General features: G+C 38.6%; 1 protein-coding gene across 1 annotated transcript; it reads left to right on the top strand.

Moving 5' to 3' along the window:
• The first annotated feature begins 10,774 nt into the window (after positions 1–10,774).
• Positions 10,775–22,568, top strand: LOC119535483 (thyroid receptor-interacting protein 11-like). Its single transcript, XM_037837808.1, has 3 exons — positions 10,775–10,859; positions 10,973–12,798; positions 21,204–22,568. Exons 1-3 carry the CDS (start codon positions 10,775–10,777, stop codon positions 22,566–22,568), a joined length of 3,276 nt encoding a protein of 1,091 aa, XP_037693736.1.
• The last annotated feature ends 1,994 nt before the right edge of the window (positions 22,569–24,562 follow it).

Below are 24,562 nucleotides of genomic sequence, written 5' to 3'. Positions count from 1 at the left end.
TTTGCTGCTTCTCTCCTCTATTAATACACACATTTATGGCAACAAATTTCCCTTTCAGGACCGCCTTTGCTGCATCCCATAAGTTTTGACATGTGTTTTCATTGTCATTTGCCTCAAGGTATTTACTTCTCTTGTAATTTATTCCTTTACCCACTGGTTTTCTAAGTGAGTGTTGTTTATCCTCCATATATTTGTGAATTTTACAACCTTCTGCCTGTTGTTTATTTCCAACTTCATTCCATTATGTTCCAAGAAAGTGTTTTTTATAATATCAGCATTTTTAAATTTGTTGAGACTTGCTTTGTGACCCAACATGTGGCCTAACCTAGAGAATGTTCCATGAGGACTTGAGAAAAATGTGTATCCTGCTGTTGTGAGTTCTACTATTTTATAAATATCAGTGAAGTCTAGTTTGTATATTGCACAATTCAACATTTACATTTCCTTTTTCATCCTCTGTCTACCTGTTTTATCTATTGATGAGAGCAGTGTATTGAAATCTCCAACTATTATTGTAGAGGTTTCTACTTCTCCTTTCAGTGTTCTCAGTGTTTTCTTCATGAATTTTGGGGCACTCTGGCTTGGTGCACAAATATTTATGTTTGTCAGGTTTTCTTGATGAATTGACCCTTTTAATATACATTGATCTTCTTTGACTCTTGAATTGTTTTTACTTTGAAGTCTAATTTGTCTCATATTAATGTAGCTACTACATTTTTCTGGTAGTTGTTTGTGTGAAATGTCTTCTTCCAGCCTTCCACTTTCAGCCAGTTTGTCCTCCTTTCTTAGGTGAGTTTCTTGCAGGCAACATACAGGTTGGTCTTGTTTTTTTAATCCCTTCTGCCAGTCTATGACTTTTATTGGGGGACTTTTAATCCATTAACATTCAGTTTATTACTGTAAGGGCAGTACTTTCTTCTACCATTTTGTCTTTTGGATTTTGTAGGTCATATCTAATTTTTCTCTCTCTCTCCTTTTATCCTTACTGATAGTCTTCATTTCTACACTCTTTTCCAAATCTTTTTCTCCTGTTTTTTTCCTGTCATCCTGTAGCACTCCCTTTATTTCTTGGAGCACCGTTCTCTTATTCACAAACTCTCTCAGTGTCTGTTTTTCTGAAGATAATTTAATCTCTCTCTTTTTTGATGGACAGTTTTGTTAAATATAGAATTCTTGATCTGCAGTTTTTCTCTTTCTGTATCTTAAATATATTATATGACTGCTTTCTCATGTTCATGGTTTCTACTGAGAAATCTGCCCATGGTCTTATCGAGTTTCCCTTGTATGTGATGGGTCTCTTTTCTCTTGCTGCTTTCTTAATTCTCTCTTTGGCTTTGACATACGATAATCTGATGAATTGTCTTGGCATAGGTCTATTTGGATCTATTATTTTTGGGTTACACTGTGCTTCTTGGATCTATGATTTTATTTCTTTCATAATAGATGGGAAATTTTCAATGATTATTTTCTCCATTATTGTTTCTGCCCCTTTTCCCTTCTCTTCTCCTTTTGGGAAACCTATGATGCATATATCCATGCTTTTCATGTTGTCACGCAATTCCCTAAGATGCTGCTCATATTTTTCCATTTGTTTCCCTATCTGTCTTTTTGTGCGTAGGGTTTTAGATGTCCTGTCATCCAGTTCATGAAACTTTTCTTCTGCCACTTCAATTTTGCTGTTGTATATCTCCATTGTGTTTTTTGGTCTCTTATAGTGTCTTTAATTCCCACATGATGTTCCAATTTTTTTTTTTTTTTTACCCTTAAGAGTTCTTCCGTATGTTCTCCCAATGTCTACTTTATATCCTTCATTTCATTTGCCATATTTTCTCTCAGGGTGTTGATTTGATTTTTTAATTGATACAGCATATTCATTTGAAGATCTTTAATTAATTGTTTCAATTTCTGTATCTCAGTTGAAGTGTAATTTTGTTTCTTTGACTAGGCCATGTCTTCATTTTATAGTCTCCTCTTATGATTAAAAAAAAAAAATTAATTTCTTCAGGATCTGTAGTAATTATCCCCTTCTCATTCCTGTGTAGATCATGTGATGGGGCACAAAGAGAAATCAAAGGATTTTCTCTTTGTCTTTGATGTTTGATAATCTGATTTTTAAGTGTCTTGGCTTAAGTCTGTTCAGATCTATTCTGTTTGGGGTATGCTGTGCTTCTTGGATCTGTAATTGTATTTCTTTCACAAGAGATGGGAAATTCGCATTGATTATTTCCTTTATTATTGCTTCTGCCTCTTCTCCCTTTTTTCCTTCTGGGACACCCTTGACATGTATATTTGTGTGCTTCATGTTGTCGATGATTTCCCTGAGACGTTGCTCATATTTTTCCATTCTTTTCCCTATCTGTTCTTTTGTGTGTAGGATTTGAGGTGTCTTGTTCTCCAGTTCCTGAGTGTTTTCTTCTGCCTCTTGAGATCTGCTGTTGTATATCTCCATGGTGCTTTTCATCTCCTGTGTTGTGCCTTTCATTTCCATATATTCTGCCAGTTGTTTCTTCAAACTTTCGATTTCCACCTCATGTTCACCCAGTGTTTTCCTTATAGCCTTTGTTGCTTTTATTGTATCTTCCCTAAACATGTTGATTTGGTTTAGCATATTTCTTTGAAAATCTTTAATAGATTGTTTCATTAAAGTGAAACAATATCTCAGTTGTATCTTGATTGATGCATAAGTTTGTTCCTTTGACTGGTGCCATATTTTCATTTTTCTTAGTGTAGGTTGTAGTTTTCTGTTGTTTAGGCATCTCGTTTCCTTGGTTACCTCAATTAGGTTTTCCCAGACCAGCATGGGCTCAGGTGTCAGAAGGGTTTCCCTGAGAGTGTGTCTGAGAAGATTGACACGACCTGTGAGGTTGCCAGTTGCTGTGCTTTTCCTAACCTGCCCAGCAGTGGTGCCTGTGAGCCTGTCACTCTGGACTGGTATAAGGAGGTGTGGTCCCTTCAGTTTCAGTTTTGGCTATTTTCCCTCAGACTGTCATCTCTACCCATGTTTGGGTCAGAGTGCTGGGAACTGAAAATGGCTGCAGCTCACTCCACCTAAAGTGGCTGTGGGTCTCTCCTCTAAGCCTCTCAGGTTGACAGAGAGATAAAGAGGGACAGGAAACCCCCTTCTGTAGCCAGCGTATGGCCCCTCAATTTCTCTCATTGGCCAGAGGTAACACCCGGTCTCCTGATGTTCCCCTCCCAGTACAGAGAGTCATTTAGTTCTTTGAGATCAGTCATCACTAAAAGCCTCTGTCTGTTTTTTGGGGGTTTGTGGCTTGTATTCCACAGTCTGCATTTGTTAATTAAAACCCCAGTTGGAGCTCAGCTGAGCTATATTCTCTCCCTCTGCTTGGAGAGTGCAAGCAGTGAGGCTTTGCAATTTGAGCTGCCATGTGGGGCAGGGGCTCTCGACATGGTTCTGCAGCATTTACTTACAGATTGTATACTGCGATCTCAGGCATTCCTCCCAATACAGGTTGGTGCATGATGTGTGGACAGTTATGGTTGTCCTCCAGCAGTTATTCCAGATTATTTACTATTTATTCCTGGCTGTTTATTAGTTGTTCCAGGGGACTGACTAAATTCCACTCCTCTCTATGCCCCCATCTTCTGACTCCCCCTGCCCTCAACCCTGAGCTTTTTTGATTGCATTTTGCCTGGAATATTTTTTCCATCCTTTCACTTTCAGTCTCTTTATTTCACAGAGTTTGAAGTGAGTCTCTTGTAAACAGCATATCAGTGGGTAATTTTTTTAAATCCATTCTACCAGTCTGTTGGAGAGTTTAATCCATTCACACAATTATTTCCAATGTGGACTTCTTTCTCCAGCTAAACCAACTCAGCAAGTGAACTCACTGCCCTCCCCCATACATGCGATCTGACTCTCGGGTGTAAATCTTCCTGGCAACATGGTATACGACTCCCGGGATGAATCTGGACCCAACACCATGGTATTGGGAACACGTTACTGACCAAAAGGGGGATATGAAATGAAATGAAACAAAATTTCCATGGCTGAGAGATTCCAAATGGAGTTGAGAGGTCACTCTGGTGGGCACTCTTATGTGCTATATCGATAACCCTTTTTGGGTTATAGTGCAGTGAAATAGCTAGAAATAAATACCCGAAACTATCAAACTACAACCCAGTAGCCTTGAATCTTGAAGATAATTGTATAGCAGTACAGCTTACAAGGGATGACAGTGTGATTGTGCAAGCCTTGGTGATTGCATTCCTTTTATCCAGTGTATGGATGGATGAGTAGAAAAAGGGCAGCAAAAAACTAAATGAAAAAATGGGTGGGGGTAATGATTTGGGTGTTCTTTTTTACCATTATTTTTTATTCTTTTTTCACTTTTTCTGATATAAGAATAATGTTCAAAAAAGAAATTGGGGTGATGAATGCACAACTATATGATGGTACTCTGAACAAATGATTGTACACTTTGGATTATCGTATGGTATGTGAATATATATCTCAATAAAAATGAATTTAAAAAATTGCGGGGAAAAATATAAACAGAGGGATACAAGTGCTAGAGAAAACATGGAGAGAGGAATGCACCTCTGCGCTGTTGGTGTGGAAGCAGAATGGAGTAGCCTCTCTAGAGGACAGTGTGGTGGTTCCACAAGAAGCTAAGTATGTGGGTGCCATAAGGACCTTTATCCTCATTTATGGAACATATGTTGGAAGATCTGAGAGCAGTGACATGAATAGACATTTGCATACTGGTGTTTATGGCGGCAGTACTCACAGTTTGCCATGGATGGGGGTGAACCTAAGGGCACATCGACTGATGAACAGAATGGTGAACTGTGGTATGTGCATACAATAGAATATTGAGCAGCTGCAAGAAGGAATGAGCTGTGAGACATGAAACTAGGTGAACGGATCTTGAGTACAGTGTCTTGTGTGAAGTACACCAGAAACAAAAGGGAAAACATTATAATGCCTCATTAATGTGACTAACTATAATGTTTAAACTCTGAGAATTGAATCTCAGAGCACAGCTTATCAGGGGAATGCTTATTGTAATGGTCCCCAGATTGTAAGGCGCACATCTATTTCTGAGTTGTAATGGTTTTCTCCAAATTCTGAGATGCTCAGCTGCTTGTGTATAGCATGGTTGATCTCTGGAAATTTGGGTACCTGTGTGACACTTGAAACTCAGAGCTAGAACTTGGCAGCTGTGAATGTCAGTATTACCTCAGACAGCAATTGTTAAAAAAGCTGAAAAAATTCAGACCTCAATAAGAGATACGAATGAAGTGGATCTGGTTTGGACTAAGGCAAATCAGGAGAAAGGGTAAGGAGCGACATTGACTGTGTTTTAAAATTTCAACTTCTGTGTGAAACCACGGGCAAAGATGTTCATTGGTTGCAGGATCTATATTTTTTGTAGCACACTAAATTTAACTTGTAGAGTCACTTTAGTCAAATGCTGTAGTTACATGGAACTTTGAATAGGAAGTGAGATCTGGTAGGTTATTACTGGTTAGTGTGAAATTCTGATGCATCCCAAAGTTATTTGGGCAGAGAATGAGGATATATTTGCAGGGAAATGGAAATGTTGGACTTTCTCACCTGGGTTGTTGCTGTTTTTCTCACAGACATTGAGGGCTGACAGTTTGGTATGCCGAGCCCTCTATCTTGGGGCTCTCTATCTTGGGGCTTGCCCTTATGAAGCTCATTACTGCAAAGGAGAGGCTCAACCTGCTTATAATTGTGCCTAAGAGTCTTCCCCTGAGTACTTCTTTGTTGCTCAGATGTGGCCCTCTCTCTCTAGCTAAGCCACCTTGACAGGTGATCTCATTGCCCTCCACCCTACATGGGACTTGGCTTCCAGGAATGTAAATCTCTTTGGCAACATGGGATATTAGTCCTGGGAATGAGCTGGACGTGGCATCCTTGAATTGAGAAAATTATCTTGAACAAAGGGGGAATTTAAATGAAACAAAATTTCAGTGGCTGAGAGATTTCAAATGGAGTCAAGAGGTCACTCTGGAGGGTATTCTTAAGCACTATATAGATATCCCTTTTTAGTTTTTAGTGTATTGAAATAGCTGGAAGGAAATACCTGAAACTGTCGAACTGCAACCCAGTAACCTTGATTCTTGAAGACAACTGCATAACTATGTAGCTTACAGGGTAGGACTGTGATTGTGAAAACCTTGTGGCTCATACTCCCTTTATCCAGTGTATGGACAGATGAGTAGAAAAATGGGGACAAAAATGAAATGAAAAAAAGGGTAGGATGGGGGGATAGAATGTTTTGGGTATTCTTTTTTATTTTTATTTTTATTTTATCTTATTTTTTTGGAGTAAGAAAAATGTTCAGAAGTTCTTACTGGTGATGAATGCACAACTGTATGATAGTACTGGGAATAGTTGATTGGACACTTAGATGATTGTAAGGTCTTTGTATATATCTGAGTAAAACTGTATTAAAATGTCAAAAAAAGTAATGTATGGTTAGTATTGAAAAATTACAATACAGTTGGGAAAGGAATATATTCAAATTTCAGTATCAGTAAATCCTGTTAATAACTTTGGTTTATCATTTATGCCTATATATAAACATATGTATAATATACAAATAAACACATACATATATACATATAAACATGAGTTTACATATATATGACTAACATTCTGTAAGCAATTAATATATGCAAGGCATTGTGCTAAATGTTTCTTATGACTTATTTATTCCCCAAATGACCATATAAAATACAAGCTATTTTCATATCTGTTTGGCACAGAAGCAAACAACGAGAATGTGAATAATCTGCTGGAGTATTGTGGGGAGTAAATACAGAACAACCAACCTTAAAAAACCATGTGTTCAGCTTCTCCCCTAAGTATCTTTTATGTGTCTCTCTTTCTCTCTCTCTTATATTTAAATGAGATTCATCTATTTAAACTATTAATAGCCACTTTGTTTTATTTGTTGCTTTAAAAATCTCTGTATGTCTCTTTAAAATGTGTTTGATCTGCTATATTATTCTTTTTTCAGTCTTTCATTTTTTTTACCTTAAGTTTTTGTTTTATTTATACTTTGTGTGTGTGCTTTTTAAGAATAAGTAATGGACTTGACCTACTCATTAGGGATTAATCCATTGACATTTATTGTGATCAGAAATGAGATTTGTCATGCTTTACTGATGTTGTTTCATGGAGTTTTCTCATTATTTCGTTTTCCCTATATATTCATTTTTATACAATGATGTGATAGTTACAGTTAGTGAGGGTAACATATTTATTTAAAAAAACATAATTGAACTTGTTTTTGCAAATGGCTTGGTGTAATAACTAAACATGTTTCCAGAATATTTGTAGACATTTATAATGTTGTTCTCTTTAAGAATTAAAGCTCCATATCTCTTGCTCTGTCTCTCTGTCCTTGCTGGTCTTGTGCTCCTCACCCAACCCCAGATTGGACAGCAACTAGACCTCCTGAGATGGGCTTCTCAGCTGACTCTCCAGGTCCTTCCTCTCCACTGACCCATTCATTGGACACACCAGGATATCTGGGTTGGGGGAGATTGTGTGCACTTTCACAAATCAGATAATTATACTTATATACTTACTTTTTCATTCTATAACGAATAGACAATAAAAAAGCTCAACACAATATGATCAGGGGATTATGCAAAAGAGATGAAGTAAACTGTAATTATAGAGAACATGATTTAAATATAGGGATTTGTTTTAGTTTTGTTGTAAACCTGAGAAACTGAATTCTGCAGGATTTGTGAGATTATGGGTAAAACTTGTTTAAATAAAGAGGGAACAAGTAATAATTATGAAATAAGAAGCACATTGACATTACATTGGCACAATGGATTCCCCAAAGTGCCTTACTGCAGCGGTGACGTGAGCTGCTCAGAGGAGCTGGCATCTGAATTGGCTTTTGAATGATGAATCCTTTTTTCCTGGAGACCTTGGCCTGATGTTTAACCACTCTGGCAACTTAGTTTAGATGGATTTCTATATAGGCCTATGTCAATTCAGCTATTTTTTCAAATGGTCAACAAATGTATCACCAAGTTTTAAATCAGATGAGTGAATTTCCATCCAAATTGATGCTTAACCTTCCAAAATGTAAGGTCATCACCAGTCAATTCCATACCATGATACTTATGAGGATTAAAGAATCCTTTTTTTTTTGTATCATAAAAATCATACCTGCTTGACATTTTCTTGATTGCATTTCCCAAATTCTTTTCATGTTTCTTCTTAAGGTTTTTTTTTAAGTTTCACCAAGTTTCACCAAGCTATGCTCTCAGAGACTTTTCTGTCATTCCCTTACATTTCCCAAAAGGATCTGAAGCCATCTTGTTCTGGGACAGAAAGCACCTGTCCTAACTTCTTAGAGAGTGCTTCTCATTAATAAACAGTAATCTGGAAGACCTTTTAAAAGCTTGTGTTTGGCATCACAAATACACATATATGGGAATTTCTGTTCTTCACACTAACCTTTTGCAAGTACCTTACTTGTTGAAACATGCCTTTGGGAAAACCAATCTGTTTTGCTTATGCCTTAAGCTCCTTAGAGCTTAACTCCTATGCTGTATATGCATGTTTTCCTTTATATTTTATCATAGGGGAAGTAAAGAGAAAATATGTTCCTGTGTGTTGTTATAAGTGCAGGCATAGAAGAACTGACAGTTGACCTACATTTTGCTAAATTAAAAAAAAAGAAGCTACTTTAAAGCCAATTGACATGGATGCTGTCTTACGTGTCAAAGAATAATGTGTTTAAAATAGGAATCCCTTTCCTTGAAATAAATGAGTTTGCCTTTCCTTGGATTTTTTCCTTCTGTCTTCCTGTGTGTAACTTTATGATAATTCAGTTGTTTTTCTTTCTAATTTCATAACTATTTTTGTGTGTGTGTCAATGAAAATGTAACAATCCATGCTTGGAATGGGTAACTACAGTTAATTATTTTTCCCAGGAAAAGATTCATTATTTGTTCATCGACACTGGAAAAAATTCACAGTAAACATTTATAAAAATCAGAGCCCATATCCATTGAATGAGAGACTGTCTTGGTTGATACAGGAAAAAAATAGTTTTGGTCTATAATCATCTTTACTAAGGGTGTTAACAGAAGGAAGAAAATATTAAGTAACCTTGAAATTTGCAATTCTCTTTTATTCCAGGCATTCTAAGGTTGGAATCAAAGATATGTAAACCTAATGAAATGTAGGATCATGGGCCTTCAGAATGGGAAAGATGTTAGATGTAAACTACCTCCCCTTTCTCCAGATGCAGAACACTAATTTCCTATGCATCTGGAAAGCACATTGTCCAAATGACAAAGATTTGTGAACTTTGACTAACTGTGCATATAGGCCTGCCACTTTGTTTTTTGTTACTTTTAAGACCTTTATTTTGTTTCTATCTCGTTTGATACTTAGAAGAACCTGGAAAGTTACATAAGACCAACTCCTTTGTAAAGATACTGAAATGAAGACTTAGGGTTAAGTGGTTTTTCTAAAACCACAGTATTAACAAGGAGTAAAATGCAAAGGTTTGCATTTATCCATAGTTCATCTGCTTTTTTCAACCATACCAAAAGTTATAAATAAAAGAATTCCTTGGTACACACACATTCCAGATACTATTACTGTGACACTGATTATACAGAGCAAACTCAAAATTTCTTCTGTTGATAGTATTGTCAACAATGAATGTGAGAAGGGCTCAGCAGGTCAGTTCTTGCTTGCGTTCTCTCATGTGATTATAGACAAATATTAGTTGGGGCTGCAGTGATCTGAAAACTCAACTGCTCTGGACCAAGATGGTTCATTTATCTAATGGACATATGATGCTGGCTGTCTACTGGGAGCTCAGCCAGGGCTGTCCACTGGAGTGGCTACACATGGACTCTCCAGGCTCATTTCTGCTATTCTCTTGATCAGAGCACTCACAAGCCCTCCCAGAGTCCAAGGGATGGGGCACAGCAAAACTTAATGAGTAAAATGTCAAAATAATTTTCTTTAAATACCACATGCTCTATTGACATGACTAACCTCAATAATTTCTGCAGTCACCAATAATTTACTAAATGCCTATTACAGTAGAAAGAAAGTTGAAAGTATGTCATAATTTTTTTCAGTTTTCATAACTTATATGCAAATTTAGGCTATTTGACAAGATTGTGTCCAGCATTAGGTAATTTAGAATTCTATGATGGCTGTATATTAACTGGTGACAAATCACTCCACCTCTATTCTTCATTACAGACCATGTACCAAAGAGCATGTCACATTGTAAGGCAAATTGTAACATACCATTAACATATCCTGTCTTTTCATGAGATTCCTGGGTTCTGTCCTGTAGAGTAATTCATAATGTTTCATAGGTCAACAATATCACTTTCCTTTTCCTATTGTATGGAGTATAAGCAGATTTCAGAATCTGCATTATGTTGATGGAATCAGTAAGGTGGGTCACTTGACTTTAACCTTCACTGCTTGCTTTGGCCATGATGTAAAAACAATAATGTAGTATATCAGATATATAAATATCTGTTTTATGTGAATTCTATTCTTGTCCCCATTTGGAGAGAATAAATAATTTCCATGAGCTGAAACTAGTAAGTACTATAAGAGGCCAAATTCTTCATTATGAAATTTGATTTTCTGATTCAAAATATAACTAGGGAGAAAGCCACCATGGCTCCTCTTTATGATCAGTTGCAGCTTTTAGAGTGGGTGCCATGGTGATGGCCATTGAGTTGGCAGGAGTTGCCCACTGAACATTTGAGAATGGTCAATGAAAAGGGGGAAGAAGTGGTCAGCCCTGGCTGTGGGAAATCACTGGAAAGAGCAGAGGCCCCGCGGGGCTGGCTGTGTAACTGTGTGACAGGCTGGCCCTTTAAGGTTCTGGGCGGAGCCAGGCAGTTGGTGGGTGCTGAGGTCACTGTTGCCTAGGAAGCCCTTTGTGATGTGGAATCCTGAGCGCAGTGATTCCGACTAGCTCACAGCAGTTCGAGGACACTTGGTGGGAATGTCCGGTGACGTTGGACACTCTTCTGGGAGAGGGAGTGGACCACGTCGCTTTCCAGCCCACAGCCATGAACTGGTTTCGAGGCCTTGGCTCTGGCTTGGGCCAATCTCTGGGCCGAGTAGGGGGCAGCCTGGCTTCCCCCGCAGGCCAGATTTCAAAGTTGATAAGAGATAAGTCGTCGACAGGCATCACCCAAGATCTGGATGATGAAAAAAAGAGAGCTTGCCAACTTAGAGATGATAAAGGGAACATTACTAAAGAATTAGACATGCAAAATGAAAAACTAACAGAACGAGAATTGGAGAGTAAACTTCTAAATGAAAAGAACCTAATTTTAACAAAACAGATTGATCAGCAGTCCAAAGATGAGGTTGGTAAACTAAGGCAGATCATCCAGCAGAGGGATTTGGAGATAAAAGCTCTTCATGCAAGAATGTCTTCACCTTCTTACACCCAGGATGTTGTTTACCTTCAACAGCAACTACAGGCCTACACTGTGGAGAAAGGACAAATATTAGCTGTTTTGGATGAGAAGACTAGGGAAAATAGCCGCCTAAAAACAGAACATCACCAAATGATAGACACGGCTGCTGCCCAACAAGCAGCGCTTATTAAGCTGCAAGATGAAAATAAAAAATTGTCCACTAGATTGGAAAGTAGTGGCCAGAAAATGCTTAGGGAAACTGTTCAGAATTTATCACTTATCATTCGAGAAAAAGACATTGAAATAGATGCATTAAGTCAGAAATGTCAGACTTTGTTGACAGTGTTACAGACATCTAACACAGGAAATGAGGTTGGAGGTGTTAACAGTAATCAGTTTGAGGAGCTTCTACAGGAACGAGATAAATTAAAACAGCAAGTGATGAAAATGGAAGAGTGGAAACAACAGGTGATGACCACAGTGCAAAATATGGAACATGAGTCAGCCCAACAACAGGAAGAACTTCAAAAACTTCAGACCCAGGTTTTGATTGACAGTGATAATAACTCTAAACTGCAGGTAGAATATACTGGCCTAATCCAAAGTTATGACCAGAAGGAAACCAAACTCAAAACTTTGGGTCAGGAATTAGCACAAGTTCAGCGCAGCTTAGGGCAACTTTTGAATACCAAGGATCATCTTGTAGGAAAACTTGATATTATTTCACAACGGCTCTTTTCTGGATCATCACTTGTTTCAGAGTCAGAAGAATCTCTCGGGGCAGTTAAGTCTGATATACCTAGTGAACCTTCTAAATTGCTTCAACAAGAAATAGAAAAATTAAGAAAATCACTGCAGGAAAAAGATGCAAGAATTCAAACTCTCCAGGAAAATAACCATAGATTGTCTGATTCGATTGCTGCCACCTCAGAGCTAGAAAGAAAAGAACATGAACAAACTGATTCAGAAATTAAGCAGCTAAAGGAAAAACAAGATGTTTTACAAAAGTTACTTAAGGGTAAAGACCTCTTACTCAAAGCCAAATATGATCAGTTACATTCTTTAAGTGAAAATTTCACTAACCAAGTGAATGAAAATGAAATTCTGAGGCAGGCAGTAACAAACCTAAAGGAGAGAATATCAATTTTAGAAATGGACATGTGTCAACTAAAAGAGGAAAATGGAAAACTAGTAGAAATATCCAGGGTAAAGCAAACAGAATGTCAAGCATTACAAGAGACTAACATGAAGTTTTCTATGATGCTGCGAGAAAGGGAGTTTGAACACCAGGAGATAAATGAGAAGGCTCTTGCTTTTGAGCAACTATTGAAAGAAAAAGAACAGGGCAAGACTGGGGAGTTAAATCAGCTTTTTTTTTTTTTTTTTTTTTTTTTTTTTTTTGAGGACATTATTTTCTTTAATTCAGTTTAATTGAGATGTATTCACATACCATACAATCATCCATGGTGTACAATCAACTGTTCACAGTACCATCATATAGTTGTGCATTCATCACCCCAATCTATTTTTTGAACATCTATCTTATCTCAGAAAAAGTAAAAAGAATAAAAAATAAAAGTAAAAAAGAACACCCAAATCATCCCCCCTCCCACCCTATTTTTCATTGAGGACGTTATTTTGAGGGAAAGAAGACAGACACAAAAGGGCAAATATTTTATGATCTCACTAATATGAATGTATTATAATATGTAAACTCATAGGAATAAAATCTGGAATATAGGTCACCAGGAGACAGAATGAGGCTAGAGAATAGGGAGTGGCTGTTTAATATATGCAAATTTTTAACTAGGTTTAGTTTAGGTGTTTGGAAATGGATAGAGGTGTTGGTAACATGTTGTGAGTATAATTAATGGTGCTGAATTGCCTGCAAATGTGTTTTTTTTTTTTTAATCATCATTTTATTGAGATATATTCACATACCACGCAGTCATACAAAACAAATTGTACTTTCGATTGTTTACAGTACCATTACATAGTTGTACATTCATCACCTAAATCAATCCCTGACACCTTCATTAGCACACACACAAAAATAACAAGAATAATAATTAGAGTGAAAAAGAGCAATTGAAGTAAAAAAGAACACTGGGTACCTTTGTCTGTTTGTTTCCTTCCCCTACTTTTCTACACATCCATCCATAAACTAGACAAAGTGGTGTTTGGTCCTTATGGCTTTCCCAATCCCATTGTCACCCCTCATAAGCTACATTTTTATACAACTGTCTTCGAGATTCATGGGTTCTGGGTTGTAGTTTGATAGTTTCAGGTATCCACCACCAGCTACCCCAATTCTTTAGAACCTAAAAAGGGTTGTCTAAAGTGTGTATAAGAGTGCCCACCAGAGTGACCTCTCGGCTCCTTTTGGAATCTCTCTGCCACTGAAGCTTATTTCATTTCCTTTCACATCCCCCTTTTGGTCAAGAAGATGTTCTCCGTCCCACGGTGCCAGGTCTACATTCCTCCCTGGGAGTCATATTCCACGTTGCCAGGGAGATTCACTCCCCTGGGTGTCTGATCCCACGTAGGGGGGAGGGCAGTGATTTCACCTTTCAAGTTGGCTTAGCCAGAGAGAGAGGGCCACATCTGAGCAACAAAGAGGCATTCAGGAGGAGACTCTTAGGCACAAATACAGGGAGGCCTAGCCTCTCCTTTGCAGCAACCGTCTTCCCAAGGGTAAAACTTATGGTAGAGGGCTCAACCCATCAAACCATCAGTCCCCTATGTCTGTGGTCATGTTAGCAACCATGGAGGTGGGGTAGGCGAATACCCCTGCATTCTCCACAGGCTCCTCAAGGGGACACTACATCTTTTTTTTTTTTTTTTTTTTACCCTTTTTTTTTTTTTTTTTTTTTTTTTTTTTTTTTTTTTTTTTTTTTGTAACTTTCCCTTCTTTTTTCAAATCACCTGTATGAAAAAAAAAGTTAAAAAGAAAACAAACATACAATAAAAGAGCATTTCAAAGAGACCATAGCAAGGGAGTAAGAAAAAGACAACTAACCTAAGATAACTGCTTAACTTCCAACATGTTCCTACTTTACCCCAAGAAAGTTACATAATATACCAACATTTCAGTGAACTTGTTCCTACTACAACCATCAGAAATTAACAGACCATAGTCATTTCTGGGCATCCCCAGAACGTTAAATAGCTTATCTGTTCTTCCTGGATTATTGTTCCCCCTTCCTTAATTGCTCTCTACTGCTAGTTCCCCTACATTCTACATTATAAACCATTTGTTTTACATTTTTCAAAGTTCACATTAGTGGTAGCATATAATATTTCTCTTTTTGTGCCTGGCTTATTTCGCTCAGCATTATGTCTTCAAGGTTCATCCATGTTGTCATATGTTTCACCAGATCGTTCCTTCTTACTGCCGCGTAGTATTCCATCGTGTGTATATACCACATTTTATTTATCCACTCATCTGTTGAAGGACATTTGGGTTGTTTCCATCTCTTGGCAATTGTGAATAATGCTGCTATGAACATTGGCGTGCAGATATCTGTTCGTGTCACTGCTTTCCGATCTTCCGGGTATATACCGAGAAGTGCAATCGCTGGATCGAATGGTAGCTCTATATCTAGTTTTCTAAGGAACTGCCAGACTGACTTCCAGAGTGGCTGAACCATTATACAGTCCCACCAACAATGAATAAGAGTTCCAATTTCTCCACATCCCCTCCAGCATTTGTAGTTTCCTGTTTGTTTAATGGCAGCCATTCTAACCGGTGTTAGATGGTATCTCATTGTGGTCTTAATTTGCATCTCTCTAATAGCTAGTGAAGCTGAACATTTTTTCATGTGTTTCTTGGCCATTTGTATTTCCTCTTCAGAGAACTGTCTTTTCATATCTTTTGCCCATTTTATAATTGGGCTGTCTGTACTATTGTCATTGAGTTGTAGGATTTCTTTGTATATGCAAGATATCAGTCTTTTGTCAGATACATGGTTTCCAAAAATTTTTTCCCATTGAGTTGGCTGCCTCTTTACCTTTTTGAGAAATTCCTTTGAGGTGCAGAAACTTCTAAGCTTGAGGAGTTCCCATTTATCTATTTTCTCTTTTGTTGCTTGTGCTTTGGGTGTAAAGTCTAGGAAGTGGCCTCCTAATACAAGGTCTTGAAGATGTTTTCCTACATTATCTTCTAGGAGTTTTATGGTACTTTCTTTTATATTGAGATCTTTGGTCCATTTTGAGTTAATTTTTGTGTAGGGGGTGAGGTAGGGGTCCTCTTTCATTCTTTTGGATATGGATATCCAACTCTCCCAGCCCCATTTGTTGAAAAGACCATTATGGCTCAGTTCGGTGACTTTGGGGGCCTTATCAAAGATCAGTCGGCCATAGATCTGAGGGTCTATCTCTGAATTCTCAATTCGATTCCATTGATCTATATGTCTATCTTTGTGCCAGTACCATGCTGTCTTGGCAACTGTGGCTTTATAATAAGCTTCAAAGTCAGGGAGTGTAAGTCCTCCCACTTCGTTTTTCTTTTTTAGAGTGTCTTTAGCAATTCGAGGCATCTTCCCTTTCCAAATAAATTTGATAACTAGCTTTTCCAAGTCTGCAAAGTAGGTTGTTGGAATTTTGATTGGGATTGCATTGAATCTGTAGATGAGTTTGGGTAGAATTGACATCTTAATGACATTTAGCCTTCCTATCCATGAACATGGAATATTTTTCCATCTTTTAAGGTCCCCTTCTATTTCTTTTAGTAGAGTTATGTAGTTTTCTTTGTATAGGTCTTTTACATCTTTGGTTAAGTTGATTCCTAGGTACTTGATTTTTTTAGTTGCTATTGAAAATGGTATCTTTTTCTTGAGTGTCTCTTCAGTTTGTTCATTTCTAGCATATAGAAACATTACTGACTTATGTGCATTAATCTTGTATCCCGCTACTTTGCTAAATTTGTTTATTAGCTCTAGTAGGTGTATCGTTGATTTCTCAGGGTTTTCTAGATATAAGATCATATCATCTGCGAACAATGACAGTTTTACTTCTTCTTTTCCAATTTGGATGCCTTTTATTTCTTTGTCTTGCTGGATTGCCCTGGCTAGCACTTCCAGCACAATGTTGAATAACAGTGGTGACAGCGGGCATCCTTGTCTTGTTCCTGATCTTAGAGGGAAGGCTTTCAGTCTCTCACCATTGAGTACTATGCTGGCTGTGGGTTTTTCATATATGCTCTTTATCATGTTGAGGAAGTTTCCTTCAATTCCTACCTTTTGAAGTGTTTTTATCAAAAAGGGATGTTGGATTTTGTCAAATGCTTTTTCAGCATCTATTGAGATGATCAATTGATTTTTCCCTTTCGAGTTTTTAATGTGTTGTAATACATTGATTGTTTTTCTGATGTTGAACCATCCTTGCATGCCTGGAATGAACCCCACTTGGTCATGGTGTATGATTTTTTTAATGTGTCTTTGGATTCGATTTGCAAGTATTTTGTTGAGGATTTTTGCATCTATATTCATTAGGGAGATTGGCCGGTAGTTTTCCTTTTTTGTAGCATCTTTGCCTGGTTTTGGTATTAGATTGATGTTAGCTTCATAAAATGAATTAGGTAGTGTTCCATTTTTTTCAATGTTTTGAAAGAGTTTGAGTAAGATTGGTGTCAGTTCTTTCTGGAAAGTTTGGTAGAATTCCCCTGTGAAGCCATCTGGCCCTGGGCATTTATTTGTGGGAAGATTTTTGATGACTGATTGGATCTCTTTGCTTGTGATGGGTTGGTTGAGGTCTTCTATTTCTTCTCTGGTCAGTCTAGGTTGTTCATATGTTTCCAGGAAATTGTCCATTTCTTCTACATTATCCAGTTTGTTGCCATACAGTTGTTCATAATATCCTCTTATAATTTTTTTAATTTCTTCAGGATCTGCAGTTATGTCACCTTTTTCATTCATTATTTTGTTTATATGGGTCTTCTCTCTTTTTGATTTTGTCAGTCTAGCTAGGGGCTTGTCAATCTTGTTGATCTTCTCAAAGAACCAACTTTTGGTGATATTTATCCTTTCTATTGTTTTTTTGTTCTCTATGTCATTTATTTCTGCTTTAATCCTTGTTATTTCTTTTCTTCTACTTGGTTTAGGATTGGTTTGCTGTTCATTTTCTAGCTTCTTCAGTTGATCCATTAGTTCTTTGATTTTGGCTCTTTCTTCCTTTTTAATATATGCGTTTAGTGCTATAAATTTCCCCCTTAGCACTGCTTTTGCTGCATCCCATAGGTTTTGGTATGTTGTGTTCTCATTTTCATTCGTCTCTATAAATTTAGCAATTTCTCTTGCTATTTCTTCTTTAACCCACTGATTGTTTAGGAGTGTGTTGTTTAACCTCCAGGTATTTGTGAATTTTCTAAGTCTCTGATGGTTATTGACTTCTAATTGTATTCCATTGTGGTCAGAGAATGTGCTTTGTATAATTTCAATCTTTTTAAATTTATTGAGGCTTGTTTTATGTCCCAGCATATGATCTATTCTGGAGAAAGTTCCGTGAGCACTAGAAAAGTATGTGTATCCTGGTGATTTGTGATGTAATGTCCTGTAGATGTCTGTTAAATCTAATTCATTTATCAGATTGTTTAGGTTTTCAATTTCCTTATTGGTCTTCTGTCTGGTTGATCTATCTATAGGAGAGAGTGATGTGTTGAAGTCTCCCACAATTATTGTGGAAACATCAATTGCTTCCTTTAGTTTTGCCAATGTTTCTCTCATGTATTTTGTGGCACCTTGATTGGGTGCATAGACATTTACGATTGTTATTTCTTCTTGCTGAATTGCCCCTTTTATTAGTATGTAGTGGCCTTCTTTGTCTCTCAAAACATCCCTGCATTTGAAGTCTATTTTATCTGAGATTAATATTGCTACACCTGCTTTCTTTTGGCTGTAGCTTGCATGAAATATTTTTTTCCATCCTTTCACTTTCAATTTCTTTGTGTCCCTGTGTCTAAGATGAGTCTCTTGTATGCAACATATTGATGGTTCATTTTTTTTGATCCATTCTGCGAATCTATATCTTTTAATTGGGGAGTTTAATCCATTTACATTCAACGTTAAAACCGTGAAGGCATTTCTTGAATCGGCCATCTTATCCTTTGGATTATGTTTGCCATATTTTTCCCTCTCTCTATTAATATCCTTTATTGTACCCATACCGAATCTCTTTAGTACTGAACCTTTCTCCAAGTCTCTCTGTCCTGTCTTTGTTTCTCTGTCTGTAGGGCTCCCTTTAGTATCTCCAGTAGGGCAGGTCTCTTGTTAGCAAATTCTCTCAGCATTTCTTTGTCTGTGAAAAATTTAAGCTCTCCCTCAAATTTGAAGGAGAGCTTTGCTGGATAAAGTATTCTTGGCTGGAAATTCCTCTCTCTCAGAATTTTAAATATATCGTGCCATTGCCTTCTCGCCTCCATGGTGGCTGCTGAGTAGTCACTACTTAGTCTTATGCTGTTTCCTTTGTATGTGGTGAATTGCTTTTCTCTTGCTGCTTTCAGAACTTGCTCCTTCTCTTCTATGTTTGACAGTGTGATCAGCATATGTCTCGGAGTGGGTTTTTTTGGATTTATTCTATTTGGAGTTCGCTGAGCATTTATGATTTGTGTATTTATGTTGTTTAGAAGATTTGGGAAGTTTTCCCCAACAATTTCTTTGAATACTCTTCCTAGACCTTTACCCTTTTCTTCCCCTTCTGGGACACCAATGAGTCTTATATTCGGACGTTTCATATTATCTATCATATCCCTGAGGTCCATTTCGAGTTTTTCAATTTTTTTCCCCATTCTTTCTTTTATGCTTTCATTTTCCATTCTGTCATCTTCCAGGTCACTGATTCGTTGTTCAACTTCCTCTAGTCTTGTACTATGAGTGTCCAGAATCTTTTTAATTTGGTCAACAGTTTCTTTAATTTCCATAAGATCATCCATTTTTTTATTTAGTCTTGCAATGTCTTCTTTATGCTCTTCTAGGGTCTTCTTGATTTCCTTCATATCCCGTACTAGGGTCTCATTGTTCATCTTTAGTTCTTTGAGTAGCTGCTCTAGGTGTGTCTCTTCTGGTCTTTTGATTTGGGTGCTTGGGCTTGGGTTATCCATATCGTCTGGTTTTTTCATATGCTTTATAATTTTCTGTTGTTTTTGGCCTCGTGGCATTTGCTGTCCTTGATAGGGTTCTTTTAGGGTTTGTAGACCAGTTGAAGTCCTTATCTCTAATTTATCAGATCTACAGCTTCGTGGAGTACACTTTCTCTAACTAACCAGCAGGTGGTGTCCACGAGCCACCTGTTCTCCACAAGCCAGATCTCCCCTGCTTAGCCTTTTTGGTGAGTGGGGGAGTGAGTCTTGTGGGGCCCAATTGGTGTCCCAAGCTTGCGTGTGTAGTTGGTGTTGCCTGCCCTGTATGTGGGGCGTGTTTCTGGGCAGTCGGGGAGGGGGGGTGGCCCTAACAATCAAATCTCCCTGATGATCCTAGAGTTTTAAAGCTACTGCAATAGTCTAATCCTTCAGTTCAGTCCTGCCACAGTTTGTCTCTGCCACTGACCCACAAGTCTTTGGTATTGGCGTATGGCTCCTGAGACTTGCAAGTGGGCCCCTCTTCCAGGCTGTGCACCCCGGGTCCTCTGTTGAGGGATGACTGTGCTATGTCACAGGTGAGTGCCGTCCCCCCAGGGCAGTTCTGGGCTGCTGGGCTGTGTTGGGAGGCTCCCAGTCTGCTCAAATGATGGCTGAATGGGGCTCTGTTAATTCACACTGCTCCCCCTTCCCAGCTCTGGGACATTCAGCTGAGGTTGCAGGGAAGGCTAATGTCCACGCCCAGTTTTGTGGTGTGTGCCTGTTATTTGAAGCACTTCCGTCACACTGGGTTGTCTGGGGCAGCTCTGGGCTATGGGGCTGGCGATGGGCAGGAGTGTTTCCTGTCCACCAGGATGGTGGCTGTGAGCGGACACCCCCCTTTTCTTGGGAAGTTGTGTTGTTTAGTGAATTTTCTCAGCCACTGGATTATTGCCTTTTGTCTCAGAGCTCTCTTAGTTCTGCTCTTGATTTGACGTGCCCAAATTTCAATTCTTTGAAGCTTTCTGTATTGAGCTTCTTAGAGTAATTGTTTTAGAAAAAGCAAAAAGGATTTAAAAAAAAAAAAAAACAAAAAAAAAACAAAAAAAAAACAGCCCTCCTCAGAGATCTAATGGGTTATTGAAATGCTAATAGACAAAGCAACCAGGGCCATTAAGGAAAGGTGTCCTGGGCAGAGAGATCAGCCTTGCTTCGGGATTTGCATATGCGCCTCAAGGCCTGATCTCCGCCCTTCCCCTTTCTGTGTTCACCAGAACTCCAAAAATCCTCTGCTTTTACTTTGGAGCTTCTCGTGTTGTTTTCCTTCTATGCCCGTCTCCTCTCTGCTGGGCTGGCTGCTCTCAGAGTCTCTGGTGTCTGGCCTCAGTCTATCTATGGTTGGAGTTTGAATCAGTAGAATGAGTTTCCGATGAGAGCAGCCACTGCAATTCTCCCTTCTCCTTCCTGGAGCTGACAGCCCCTCCTCCCCCGGGACTGAGCCTGGCAGGGAGGGGCGCGGGTCCCCTGGCCGCAAAAACTTACAGATTTCGCTGATCTCAGCAGTTCCACGTTTTCATGAGTGTTGTATGAAGTATGCCCAAAGACAGATTGCTCTGTGGTGTCCAGTCCACGCAGTTCCTGGCTTTTTACCTACTTTCCTGGAGGAGTAACTAAAACATACAGCTCACCAGTCTGCCATCTTGCCCCGCCTCACCTAAATCAGCTTTTAAATGCAGTTCAGTCGATGCAGGAGAAGACAGTTACATTTCAAGAGGAAAGAGACCAAGTCATGTTGGCCCTGAAACAGAAACAAATGGAAAACAGTTTACTTAGTGAGGTGAAGGATTTACGTGAAAAAGAATTGTGCTTAAGCCAGGAGCTAGAGAGATTGCATCATCAACTTTCAGAATCACAGGATTTTTATACTGGTGAAGCTCTGGCTGCAGCAGAGAGAGAGGCTAACCTAAGAAAAGAAGTCACAGTATTGGAGGAGAAGCTAGTTTCATCCTCTAATGCACTGGAAAATGCAAGTCATCAAGCCAGTTTGCAGGTAGAGTCATTGCAGGAACAATTGAATATAGTCTCCAAGCAGAGGGATGAAACCGTTCTTCAGCTTTCAGTGTCACAAGATGAGGTAAAGCAGTATGCTCTATCACTAGCCAACCTACAGATGGTACTAGAGCGTGCGCAACAAGAGGAAAGAGCTATGTATACTGCTGAACTAGAAAAGCAAAGTGCGCTTGTAAGTAAGTGGAAGAAAAAGGCTGAAAACCTAGAAAGAAAACTGGTGTCTTTACAGGAAAGTTTGGATGAAGCCAATGCTGCTTTGGACTCAGCATCGAGACTCACAAAACAGTTAGATCTACAGGAAGAGCAAATCGAAGAACTTCAAAAACAGAATGAGGTCCTACAGGAAATGTTAGATGACATTCAGAGGAAATGGATGAACTTGGTAAATGACACAGAAGGAAAAGTGGACAAGGTACTCCTGAGAAACGTCTTAATAGTCTATTTTCAAACTCCAAAAAGTGAGCGGCAAGAAGTGTTAAGATTAATGGGAAGCATCCTTGGAATGAAAAAGGAGGAGATGGAGAAATTGTTCTGTGACGATCAAGGTGGTGCTACCACGTGGATGAGTGGGTGGCTTGGAGGAGCATCAAAAAATGTCCCCCAAACACCTCTGAGAGCAAATCAGCAACCTGCACTCAATAGTTCTTTCTCAGAGCTTTTCATTAAATTTCTACAAACAGAATCTTATCCATATATTCCACCACAAATGCAACCTCTTCGTGATAGGAAGCCCCTAGGTTTACCAGGAAGGGCTAAACTAGCCACAAATGTAGGACAAAATTTTAAAGATACAGCAGAGTCCAGAAGCAGTGGAAGAGCAGATTTGAATCCACTCTTAGCTCCCTGTTCTGCAGCTGTGTCACTTATTCACCCAGGTGGACTTGGAACTGGTGGGGCTAAGCATCTTCTTTTGAACCCAACATTTACACCTTTTCCAGTGTTACCTGCTAACACTGCTGGAGCTGGCAAAGACCTTTTAAAGCAAGAGAGTAACAATGTAGCCCTTTAAAAACAAAATCAAGAACACAATGTGTATGTACTTAGTAACAAGTGGCCTTTCAGAAGTCATATATTTGCTTTGAGTTGTACTTTCTCTAAGTTTAATAAAAATTAGCATTTTTAGAAATTGCAGATGTCATAGAAATAATGTTTGCTGTATAATCTTCTGTTTTACTTCTCTCATTTGACCCCACTTAAACTGAAAACTTTTAATTTATCTTTAAACTTAATTCACAAAAAGAGAAAAAAGAAAGAAATACAAGTACCAGGTATCAGTTTATTTCCTTCTGTGATTTTATAAGCTCATTTAAACAAGAGTCTTTTGATTCATCTTTTATCTTGATTTACAAATAGAGAAAAAAATAGAAAAGAAAAGAAAACCAGGTAGATGTTTTGGCTTGGTAAAGCTGCTGGAATGCAGTATACCAGATATGGGTTGGCTTTTACAGAGGGGATTTATCAACTTAAAATTTACATTTCTAAGGCTTCAGAATGCAGTAACAGGAAAACCCTTTGTCTCTGAAGACAGTCTGCTGGTTCCTGGGACACCTCTGTCACATGAGAAGGCACGGGTTACATTACATTACAGTTCTGGGACAGGAACTCTGAAATGGGTCTTATTGTGCAAACAGTGCTGTCTGGGTTGCATTTTTGTCTGGAATCCTTAGGGGAGAATCTGAGTACTTGCTTTTTCCAGCTTCTCCAGGATTCCCACATTCCCTTTCCTGAGGCTTACAGGAGTGGAGACTGGTCCCGATTATCGTGGGAAATAGGACTCCTACTGCATAATGGAGGTAAAGTAGTGTTAACCTGGAATCTAGGAGATCCCTTAGGGTGTCTCTTAGTACTGCCAATTCCTGGTATTAAAACTCTGTGGAAATTTCCAGCAGTGCAATCCAGGCAGGCTTACTGATGGCATAGAAAAGACTTAAGGAATGGAGGTTTGGGTCTTCCCAACAGGGAAAGTACCACAACCACCTGAGTTGCTTGCTGAGGGTAAAGGGAACATGGAACATGTAGTGGAAGAAGGTAGTTATCAATATGAACTACAGCCATATGACCATTTATAGAAATGAAAACTGTGATGATTATGAGTATTTATTCCTAATCAGGTTATGAATTTATTAGTACATATACATAAAGCAATTGCCTTTGTTTTATTATCTATCTTATCCCCTTATAATATAAATAAGTTCTGTTAACTTTATGTCATACTATTTAAGTTACAGCATATGAAGTTTAAGAGTGAATATTACCTATAGACTTGCATCCTCTTCTGGGGAAAGGGTAAGCGCATTTCTGGTTGTACACAGGTCAGTTGAATTATGTTGAGTAAAAGTTTGACTGTTACTGATTTTGTTTAGTGATTAAGTATGGTTTATGGAGATGTGTATAGGTACCAAGCTGACAATGGGTAGACTGTGGTGATTAAGTTCATGTGTCAACTTGCCTAGGTTATGTGTCCTGTTGTTTGATCATGCAAGCAGTAGCCTGATTGTTACTGTGATGATATACCTTGGATTTAAATCATTAATCAGTTGATGGCTTCGATGGCTGTTTACATCAGCCATTGCCTTCAGCAATGAAAGAAGGCTCATCCAGTCAGTTGGAGGCTTTAGAGGGAGAACAGATAATTTCAGCAGCAAACAAATGGTTACCAGAGTTTCCCACCTGGCAGCCTGCTCTATGGAATTCAGACTTGCCAGTCCCCACGGTTGGATGAGCCAATCCCTGTTACAAATGTCAGGGTGTATATATCCACACACACCCTGTCAGTTCTGTTTCTCTGGAGAACACTGACAAATACAGACCCCTTCATTGATCTTCAAAGTCAGCAATGGGCTGTCAAATCTCTCTTATGTCACATCACTCTGACACTACTTCCTTTATCACATCTCCTCTGTGCTCTTCTGCCTCTCTCCCACTTTTAAAGCCCTCGTTTTTTCCTTGGGCCCACCCAGATAATCTAATTCAGGATAATTTTCCTATTTTAATCTTACTTGA

The sequence above is a fragment of the Choloepus didactylus genome, chromosome 5 (assembly GCF_015220235.1).
Source record: "Choloepus didactylus isolate mChoDid1 chromosome 5, mChoDid1.pri, whole genome shotgun sequence".
In the NCBI taxonomy this organism is placed as follows: domain Eukaryota; kingdom Metazoa; phylum Chordata; class Mammalia; order Pilosa; family Megalonychidae; genus Choloepus; species Choloepus didactylus.
The sequence above is the reverse complement of the archived record's forward strand: the minus strand, read 5'-3'. Positions and strand labels throughout refer to the sequence as shown.

What these genes read in the sequence shown, in the direction of transcription:
- LOC119535483 (XM_037837808.1), top strand. Translation starts at nt 10,775, where the DNA reads ATGGTCAATGAAAAGGGGGAAGAAGTGGTCAGCCCTGGCTGTGGGAAA. An exon ending in GGCCCCGCGGGGCTGGCTGT is followed by an intron (nt 10,860 to 10,972) that starts GTAACTGTGTGA and finishes TCCTGAGCGCAG; the next exon opens with TGATTCCGACTAGCTCACAG. An exon ending in AACAGGGCAAGACTGGGGAG is followed by an intron (nt 12,799 to 21,203) that starts TTAAATCAGCTT and finishes GCCCCGCCTCAC; the next exon opens with CTAAATCAGCTTTTAAATGC.